The sequence below is a fragment of the Mizuhopecten yessoensis genome, unplaced genomic scaffold (assembly GCF_002113885.1).
Source record: "Mizuhopecten yessoensis strain PY_sf001 unplaced genomic scaffold, ASM211388v2 scaffold10847, whole genome shotgun sequence".
Lineage (NCBI taxonomy): Eukaryota > Metazoa > Mollusca > Bivalvia > Pectinida > Pectinidae > Mizuhopecten > Mizuhopecten yessoensis.
The window spans coordinates 275,876-286,404 of record NW_018408751.1 but is presented as its reverse complement, the minus strand read 5'-3'; the positions used below and the strand labels follow the sequence as shown (position 1 = coordinate 286,404).

Here is a 10,529-nt window from a genome sequence, read left to right as displayed (position 1 = left end):
ACCCCCCACCCCCGCCCCTCCCCAATCAAACAAGTGTAAGAGAAAAAAAATAGTTTAATTATACCAGTTTGTTTGTTTTGAAAACTTTTGTATTTTCTGATCATGTCATAATACATAAATTCCTTACAGTGGCAATTTGTAAGCTCGTAGGAGTTATCTCCCTCTATAGTTCAATTACATGTGGCGTATTCGATCTTATGGTTTTGATATGTAAATGACACATGGATTTGTCTGATAAGACATGTGATAGGTTTGCAAAATACACAAGCCAAACATCCAATATGCTGTGATATTTGCTTTAAAAAAAAATACATAAGATTTGATTTATTCATGGTTGCACCGAAAGGAACGAGAAAATATTATTCATGGTTGCGCCGAATGGAATGAGGAAATATTATTCATGGTTGCGCCGAATGGAATGAGGAAATAACCAATACAATTTATTTAAATGTAAATTACTGATGTACCAAGACAGAGATGGACACGAATATTTAAAAAGATGTATTATCATATTTCATAACATTTATTTCTTCCAAATATTTTTTCAGGATCTGTTAAAGTTTCGACGAGAGGTATACACTCTGCTATTACGTTGTTTTCTTTGGTCTAGATTCTATGCACAAACTGTATCTGTTTTACACAACGAACCTATACAACAATAACTTCATTATATAATTTGTTATCCCCAAAAATGGTCATAATTTATTTCTAATACATATCTTAATTTGTGGTACTTTCTGGTTTAATTTTCTGAATCATTTATTATTTGGTATGATTCAGTAGATTAGGTTTTAATATAACTTCTTTTAACCTTATTTCTCTATCCTAAACACTTTTTAATTATACAATTTGTAATAGTCAAATTAGAAGATGATAATGTAGTCCCTGAGGAATGGCGTTAAGGTTCAAGGGTGGGATTGATGAAACATTTTAAAGTTGTGTTTATTGCATTGTTATCTATTTTTTATTATTATCCCTTAAAAAAAGAAAATACAATTATTATTTTTAGCAGCTGCGCTGTTGACTACTAGATTCTTTTGCATGTAGATTTGTATAATCTAAAATAAAACAAAAACACAGCAGTAATTTTTTTCCTTTTTTTTTTCCTGTTGCAAATTTTCTGAGGTCATATTACCATAACAGGACAAGAATTCATCCCCTGAAATTTCATAATGTACTATTCCAACCTTTGAATTGGAAGAGTTCAAATGTTCCTCCTGGGGGGGTGATTGAATTAAAGTGATCATGTGACCATAAACTGGTGTCTTGGGAGTATATCTCAGTTTTCTTGAACAACTAAACTGCTGTTTCTGGGATGGAGAGTAGAATTTACTACATGTACGTTTTCTCATGAAGAGTAAAATGGAATTGAAAATGACACCTCACGCACCTGTCACAGCCATTTTGTCCGTCCGTCCTTTCTTCCTTCCTTCAGAGTGGCTATCACATCCTTTATGTTGCTTAACACTAGGGCTAATTAATATCTATAAGTCACGTCGAAATCACATCAATCAAACAAGCAGAACACTCTTATATTTGCTTTTATTTTTTGCTTCCAATTTGTTTATTATACAGCTAGACGTAATTATTATATTTCATATTGCTTTTATTTATTGTCATATTCATCAATCTCCAAAAATAGTAGTACATGTAGTTTAAATGTCGCTGATAGGTTGTGTTTTAATAGAAATGAGCGACAAGACTTTATATAGTTTAACAGTTGAAATATGATATGAATTATGATTAATTTCAAAATGTAAAGTCTAATTGCAGCCTCTGGCCCTAATTAAGTTCTTGAGAAAAAAGTTTAGTTTCAATATAGCTTTTTGTGAAAATGTTCTGTTTTTATTTCTCCGAGTTGCTTAATTATGAACCTTGAAATTTCAGCTCCAACATGCATTAAATTGGTTGTCTTGTATTTATATTGCACATGCGATTTCCATGCAGTGTTCTTTTACACATGTCGCTAACAAAATAAGAATTTTAAAATTATATCTATATTATAAATGATGTTTTACACAGGACAAAGACAAACAGAAAGTTTGATTATTTTTTTTTCAATCTGAAATAAACAAAAACAAAAAGAAAATTGAAGCTTGGTCATATAATATGTTCTACACTGGAATCGTACCCTTTAGAGTAAATCATCTCTAAGGCCCAGTCAATTATGAAACTAGTTTGCTGCGGCCATTGCCTAGAATTTAATGCTCATAACAAGATTTCTTTCAGGTGACACAAATATGGCTGAATTATTAGCACCTTTAAAACTTACACACAATATAAGCATGCCCGTTATACACGTAGTAAGATGTATTAACTGTATACTTTATGTATCCTACAATATATAGCCCAGGGGGCCAACAACAATTTTCAAAAAAATATATATATGGTTTTATAGTACGACACTGAAACAGCATTGTAAGCATTTCTTTTGAACTTTAATAGATAGGGCTAGTAATACCAGGCATGATCTTGCTGGTATTGTTGGATAAATACATTAATCAGAACAATTGTGATTTTTTGTTTGAACAGAGACACGGTATGCATGACCATATATTGTCTGGTCAAATTCTGTAACACATGTACTGCATCTTCGAAGTATTTATTATTTAAGTTAAAAGAAATTTTATATTTTTGTATCAGGAATCATTATTTATCCAGATATATATTTACATCAGTTGAAATACTTATTGATTTACAATGATTTGAATAAAGCAGGTTTTTTTTAAATTTATTTGACCAGCTCCCAGCCCGAGCCAAACAACACAGCCTGCGACAACACTCCGCCGGAAGTATCCGACACTGAAAAAAGCAAATACAACCATGAAAGTACACCAGAGGGGACAAAGACTACGGAATGATACAAAACCAGGCATGAGGCCACCCATAGTTACCAGTAGAACTATCCTTCTCAAGTGATCATTTAAATTTATACAACATTCAAATGGCATGCTAATGTACAGTTGACAATTGTATCTATCAATCACTCCAGTACATTTCTCTTAATATCAATTGATATGTGATATTAACTGAAATGTGACAATAAGCAGCATGATATTAAGTGCAATGTGACAATAAACAACATGAGAATAAGTGAAATTCACTCTAAGGTTGTGATTTGGTGGAGATTACACAATAGGATTAATAAACAAAACAAAGGTTTGATTTAGATAATTTAAATCAAACATTTGAATTGTTTATTTCTTAATTTAAACAACAGAAATTTAAAGTTCTGATCATTGTGACATTTTACAATACAGGGTTAATGGGCATGTAATGTAAAGTTATTGTTTTTGCTGGGGTAAGTATGTGAGAATAAATGAAAGATTTCGTCAAATGTGGACCATCCTAAACAAATTACTTATGGACAGTGTTTGCAAATTCTGTCCAAATTTCAATCCATGCAAAAGAAAATCATTGCACAGAAATCTCATCATATAACTTATCCACGCTTTATAAGAGGCATTGAGTTTCCTTGTTGAGATCGTGAAACAAACATTAAGTCATTCACCCCTGAAGACACATTTAAACTCTTCCAATTTAAAGGTTGGAATAGTTCATTATGAAGTTTCAGGAGTGAATGAGTTAACATCCATCAGAGCAATTCAGACATCAGGAAATAGCCTCCTTCTGAAAAGTGGTCCCGTCCACAGATTAAAAATAGAAAAAAAAGTTGTTTTTTTTGTATGAAAAATGTTTGTTTTTTTATAAAAACATCAGTATCTGCTATGATGAACAATGCTCGTTTCCTTTAAACTACTTTATCATTACCTTTTTCTCCAGTTCCATTTTTCTACTTTTTGATATCATCAATTTTGTGATCATGGAAATGTAAATGTAAGTGTGTTTTTGAAGCTTTGCATTTTTCATCTTCAATCTTTTTAAGGAAAATTCATTCATATTGGTGACATTTTAATTAATATATGATTTTTAAGGCATTCTTTTGAGTGTATTTCAGATAATTAGGAGAACTGTAAGTTTCGTTGTAAAATCGTTTCATCCTGGTGTTTATAAAATATCCTTTCTAGTGATCTCGCACATGTTCCAAAGTGAACTCACCTGTAACATTTTTTTACCATACAGTGATCAAAGAAATTGTTTAGAAATATTGTCTTTACCAACCTGCAGCTAATTCAGAACGGAAACTCTCATGTTTATTTTCTACTAAAAGATCAAGTTTAAACTTATTGATAAAATATTAACTTTTAACTTTTTGCCTGTGATTTGTGTTAGAGTTATCTCCCTTTGAAATGTTTTTATTAGCTATTTTTGCCAAAATTCCCAAGTTAAAGTTTTGGTGCATGTGTTGACATTCAATATTATTTCATTTTTTGTGCTAGCATAGCTATGGGCTGATATTTGGCGTGGAGGCTCCCAAGGGGATCAAACACTATTGCACAGAAGTCAAACACAAAAACAGTTTATTCTTTCTGTTAAGTATTGAAGCCCAATTTGCTCTTTATTTTTTTCTGCCAAAATCTTCCAGGTAAATTTTGTTGGTCCAAGTGATGAAAATTACTATAATCATAACGATCAATATTTCTAACAGTAAGGTGATATTTGGCATGGAGGTTCCTGGAGAGGGCCATGCAATGTTGTACAGAAGGCAGAACAGCAACCTTTTTGAGAAAAAAAATATTATCTGTTTTGGACTTAAATTATTCTTCAAATGTTATACGAATAGTCGTGCTATGCTATTTCACAACAACTTTTTCACATTTATACCCGAAAATGTTGTCAGATGGTAACTTAAGTATATTTTCCATTTAACTCATTCACCCCTGAACATACATTTGAACTCTTCCAATTCAAAGGTTGGAATAGTTCATTATGAAATTTCAGGGGTGAATGAGTTAATAACCTGCCATAATAGGTGGTTCACTTGCCTGTTACCAAAACAGTCTAGGTTTGATTCCAAGATTGGACGTGAAGATATATTGGGTTGTTGGTCTGACAACTTGTTTTTTTTTCCAGATATTCCAGTGTCCTCCCACATTAAGACCCCAACATGCTTAATAGTGATCAATATAAATTAGAAAAGCTTGTGTCATAATTGTTGTGAAATAGATAGTTTATATTTTCATTGATATAATTCATAAAAAAATCCAACATGAAAAGACTCTTTTGAATTAAAAATAGCATCGTGTAGAAGATGACTGCTCAAAATTGGTTAATAACAGATTTCTCAGTAAGGGAGATAACTTGTCAGAGTTCTCAGTAAGGGAGATAGCTTGTCAGAGTTCTCAGTAAAGGGTTATAACTTGTCAGTTCTCAGTAAAGGGAGATAAGTTGTCAGAGTTTTTAGTAAAGGGAGATAACTTGTCAGAGTTCTCAGTAAAGGGATTTAACTTGTCAGAGTTCTCAGTAGAGGGAGATAACTTGTCAGAGTTCTCAGTAGAGGGAAATAACTTGTCAGAGTTCTTAGTTAAGGAGATAACTTTTCAGAGTTCTCAGTAAAGGGATTTAACTTGTCAGAGTTCCGAGTAGAGGGAGATAACATGTCAGAGTTCTTAGTAAGGAAGATAACTTATCGAAGTTCTCAGTAAAGGAAGATAACTTGTAAGAGTTTTCAGTAAGGGAGATAACTTGTTAGAGTTCTCAGTAAGGGCGATAACTTGTCGAAGTTCTCAGTAAAGGAAGAGAACTTGTAAGAGTTTTCAGTAAGGGAGATAACTTGTCAGTGTTCTCAGTAAGGGAGATAATTAACTTATCAGTGTTTTCAGAAGGGGAGATAACTTGTCAAAAGGTTTTTTAAAATTGATGCCAATAATGATAAGGTAGCAGAACAGTACTGGTTATAAAATATGTTGGCTTTAGCAATAAAGTTTGATTCATAATTTTATATAATTCAGAGGTCATCAAAAGACAGAATGTGGTAGATATTTAAAAGATGTTAATGATTTAAATGTGTAATATTCACCTTTATGTAATAGGAACTGTCCAAGTGTTGGAAAATTTGTAACAATAGAACCATTTTGTTTGTTGAAGTCATAAATTACCTTGCAGTTTATGAAACTAGGTTATATAAACATATCATTTGCATAGTTCATGAATTTATTAGACGTCGGTTGTCAGTGATATTAATACGCATTATTTAACAAAAACGACCAATTAGCATTCTCATTGTACGTAAATCGGTCCTGAATGGCAGTTTGGCAGTCGCAAATGTGATACATGCACCAGATATGCTACCTAATACTCATAAATAATGGCCATAATTGTTTAATGAAACTTCAAATATAAAACAGACCTGTGATTTGTTTACCAAATTTTCACCCTTCAAAGAGTCGTAACTGGCACTATCTGATGATTGCAAATTGTTTGAGAAGTATCGTTGCACTAAGGTGTAAACATTTGACTGTATGGACAGTCACCTAACGGAGTGAACATAACCATTTATGGAATTCATTTAACATGTTTTTTGTTGTGGAATTCTCTTGTAATGAAGGTCCATATCACAGTTAAGTAGCATACATCCTTAAGCTCCCATGTCACTGTAAAGGAGCATGCATCCTTAAGTCTCCATGTCACTGTAAGGTAGCATACACCCTTAAGTCTCCATGTCACTGTAAAGTAGCATACATCCTGAAGTCTCATTATGTCACTGTAAGGTAGCATACACCCTTAAGTCTCCATGTCACAGTAAGGTAGCATACATCCTTAAGTCTACTGTAAGGTAGCAAACACCCTTAAGTCTCCATGTCACTGTTAAGTAGCATACATCCTGAAGTCTCATTATGTCACTGTAAGGTAGCATACACTCTTAAGTCTCCATGTCACAGTAAGGTAGCATATATCCTTAAGTCTACTGTAAGGTAGCATGAATCCTTAAGTCTGCATGTCACAGTAAGGTAGCATACATCCTTAAGTCTACAGTAAGGTAGCAAACACCATTAAGTCTCCATGTCACTATCGTTAAGTCTCCATGTCACAGTAAGGTAGGTTGAATCCTTAAGTCTCCATGTCACATTAAGGTAGCATACATCCTTAAGTCTACTGTAAGGTAGCATGAATCCTTTAGTCTCCATGTCACAGTAAGGTAGCATACATCCTTAAGTCTACAGTAAGGTAGCAAACACCATTAAGTCTCCATGTCACTATCGTTAAGTCTCCATGTCACAGTAAGGTAGCATACTGTAAGGTAGCATACACCCTTAAGTCTCCATGTCACAGTAAGGTAGCATGAATACTTAAGTCTACATGTCACATTAAGGTAGCATATATCCTTAAGTCTACTGTAAGGTAGCATGAATCCTTAAGTCTCCATGTCACAGTAAGGTAGCATACACCCTTAAGTCTACAGTAAGGTAGCAAACACCATTAAGTCTCCGTGTCACTATCGTTAAGTCTCCATGTCACAGTAAGGTAGCATACATCCATAAGTCTCCATGTCACAGTAAGGTAGCATGAATCATTAAGTCTCCATGTCACAGTAAGGTAGCATGCATCCTTAAGTCTCCATGTCACATTAAGGTAGCTTACATCCTTAAGTCTACTGTAAGGTAGAATACACCCTTAAGTCTCCATGTCACAGTAAGGTAGCATTAATCCTTAAGTCTACATGTCACATTAAGGTAGCATATATCCTTAAGTCTACTGTAAGGTAGCATGAATCCTTAAGTCTCCATGTCACAGTAAGGTAGCATGCATCCTTAAGTCTCCATGTCACATTAAGGTAGCTTACATCCTTAAGTCTACTGTAAGGTAGAATACACCCTTAAGTCTCCATGTCACAGTAAGGTAGCATGCATCCTTAAGTCTCCATGTCACATTAAGGTAGCATACATCCTTAAGTGTACTGTAAGGTAGAATACACCCTTAAGTCTCCATGTCACAGTAAGGTAGCATGCATCCTTAAGTCTCCATGTCACATTAAGGTAGCTTACATCCTTAAGTCTACTGTAAGGTAGAATACACCCTTAAGTCTCCATGTCACAGTAAGGTAGCATACTGTAAGGAAGCATACACCCTTAAGTCTCCATGTCACAGTAAGGTAGCATTAATCCTTAAGTCTACATGTCACATTAAGGTAGCATATATCCTTAAGTCTACTGTAAGGTAGCATGAATCCTTAAGTCTCCATGTCACATTAAAGTAGCATACATCCTTAAGTCTACTGTAAGGTAGCATGAATCCTTAAGTCTCCATGTCACAGTAAGGTAGCATGAATCCTTAAGTCTCCATGTCACAGTAAGGTAGCATGAATCCTTAAGTCTACATGTCACATTAAGGTAGCATATATCCTTAAGTCTACTGTAAGGTAGCATGAATCCTCAAGTCTCCATGTCAAAGTAAGGTAGCATACATCCTTAAGCTGACAATTTGATACCCTTTTATCAAATGACAAAATTGGTGGTAAAAATAATGTGTAAACATGCAAAACCATACCATTGTTATTATTGCTATTTTAAAGAGAGAAAATTATTCCACAATGACTGTGTCTTTGTCTGTCTTTTATGCTAGAGAGGGACACGATATAAACCTTTACGTTTTTGTTTTTATGTTAAAAGAGAAGAAATTTGTTGAAGTTTTCATCTTTTGCCTTGCCCTTGCCAAGCCTGTTTCAAAAGTTGTGTACTTGTCCTTTTCCTTGCTGGTTGATTGATTGAACGTCATCGCAACAGCCAGGGTGATATTTCAGAGGATAGACTTGCCGTTGTGCAGACAATGCAAATTTATGTATTAATTATTCACCGACTTGATTTACAAATGATTTATGATTTTGTAACAGTTTTCCTCCAATTTATTTTTGCATGAGCTATCACACATAATAAGGACAGCAGTGCAAATTCAGGAGGTCCCAAAATATACCAAAATCTGCACAGGTCATTTGCAAGACATGCAGATGACTTGGCAGGTGTACATGAAACGCTGTATAACAAATTACATCCGTAGTGAATTGATTTCTGACATTCCCGGGGATTATTTCTAAATCTGTCTCCTTATATGTCTTAATAAACAATCCATGTACTGTGTTATTGAGAAAAAAATTCAATGGATCATCGCAAATTCACTTTTCCTAAAATCATCTCCAATGGTCTAGCACAGGGTTATATATATATTTACTAATAGATTTAGTTTCTGAATGAGCATTGATAGGGCACTTACTTGGACAAATATGGTATAAGTTGTCTTCTTTTCTAACATATTACGTTTTCATGAATAAAATATAAAGTCTGTTATGATAAATATGTCTGCAAATTAACAGAATCATTTAATCAACTACGATAGCTGTGATAATTTGATACATATGCATGATACAGTTGGTGAGAAAATTATGACAAATAGTAGAATTATAGAAGTTCCTGGAGTTTAAAGATATTAATCTAAGAAATATAAGTATGTGCAGTTATTGTTGTTACAGAAAATTTAGATAATAAATATGTTAGATGTTTTTGCCTTAAGTATATAAGTTGTGGCAGATGATAGCCAATCTTTTATTTGAGAAACATTAAGCCTTGTTTGGGCTTGAAACTTTCTCCAGATCAGATTTTGTTCTTATACTTTCATTCATATAAACTTATTAGATAATTGTTGAACATGTATTTCATAAACATCATTTCTGAATATTTCTATGGGGGAAAAGAAAAAAAATTGTATGCCAAAATTTTTTCATTATTCAGGAAAACTCCAAATTTCATCACTTAAATATTTAACAGAAATTAAATGAAAATGATATTTTTATAAATATCATGCTAAAATGAAGAAAATATAATGTTAACTGTTTGTATAAAAAAAAAAGTGATTTTATTAGGAATTTAATATTTCTTAATAATTAGGAATTAAATATTTTTTAAGACTATGGGGATTGGTCATCGATATCTCCCCAGTTTTGCATGTATGGGTAAAATCTTCTGATTTCTTTCATTGTTAAACAATTTCTAAGCAAAATCAAATCTTCAGCCAGATCTTGACTTCGACTACAACGTACAGGTGTATCTAGAATGTATGAGTTATAGAAATGTTAGAAAATATAGAAAATGCAGCTATTGATCATGAGTCCATATTTAATTTAACATGACAGGATGTTGTAATGAGTTGTTTGTTATCCTTGTAAATAATCCTGTTACAATGATGATGATGATGATGATGATGATGATGATATATATATATATATACACTATTTGTAATGTATTTACCAAAATTTGATGAATTTTTCTTGTTTAAACCCTTGTTCCCATTTTATGTATTAAACGTTATTGAATGTTGTCGTCCAAAGCCATTACATTCCTCTGTTACCGTTTTGCTCATCTTGACTGTAAACCAGCTCCTATGTGCTTGCTATATACTGTATACCGGGAAACTTTGCCCTTCGCTGGTAGAATCCGTTTTTGCCCAGTGTGTTAACTCATTCACCCCTGAAGACATATTTGAACTCTTCCATTTCAAAGGCTGGAATAGTTCATTATGAAATTTTAGGGGTGAATGAGTTAATTTCGCCTTTCACATGTTATTAATATGTACAGTAGATATGTTGTGTACTTAATTTGCTGTAGTGATAAATTCGTGTTCATCACAGAGGGTGAGAA

General features: G+C 33.2%; 1 protein-coding gene across 6 annotated transcripts in view; it reads left to right on the top strand.

Moving 5' to 3' along the window:
- The window catches only part of LOC110462948 (calmodulin-binding transcription activator 2-like), an 89,488-nt gene extending 82,087 nt beyond the window's left edge, over positions 1 to 7,401 (top strand). Inside the window, exons 22-24 of one of the 6 annotated variants that reach the window (XM_021517226.1) lie at positions 2,744 to 6,786; positions 6,975 to 7,126; positions 7,243 to 7,401. In XM_021517226.1, coding sequence (XP_021372901.1) covers positions 2,744 to 2,861 — 118 coding nt within the window. In that variant the 3' untranslated portion in view covers positions 2,862 to 6,786; positions 6,975 to 7,126; positions 7,243 to 7,401. Of the gene's footprint in view, positions 1 to 548; positions 573 to 2,743; positions 7,165 to 7,242 lie in introns of those variants that run through there. The other 5 variants (XM_021517224.1, XM_021517227.1, XM_021517222.1 and 2 more) reach the window with 5 other exon arrangements.
- The last annotated feature ends 3,128 nt before the right edge of the window (positions 7,402 to 10,529 follow it).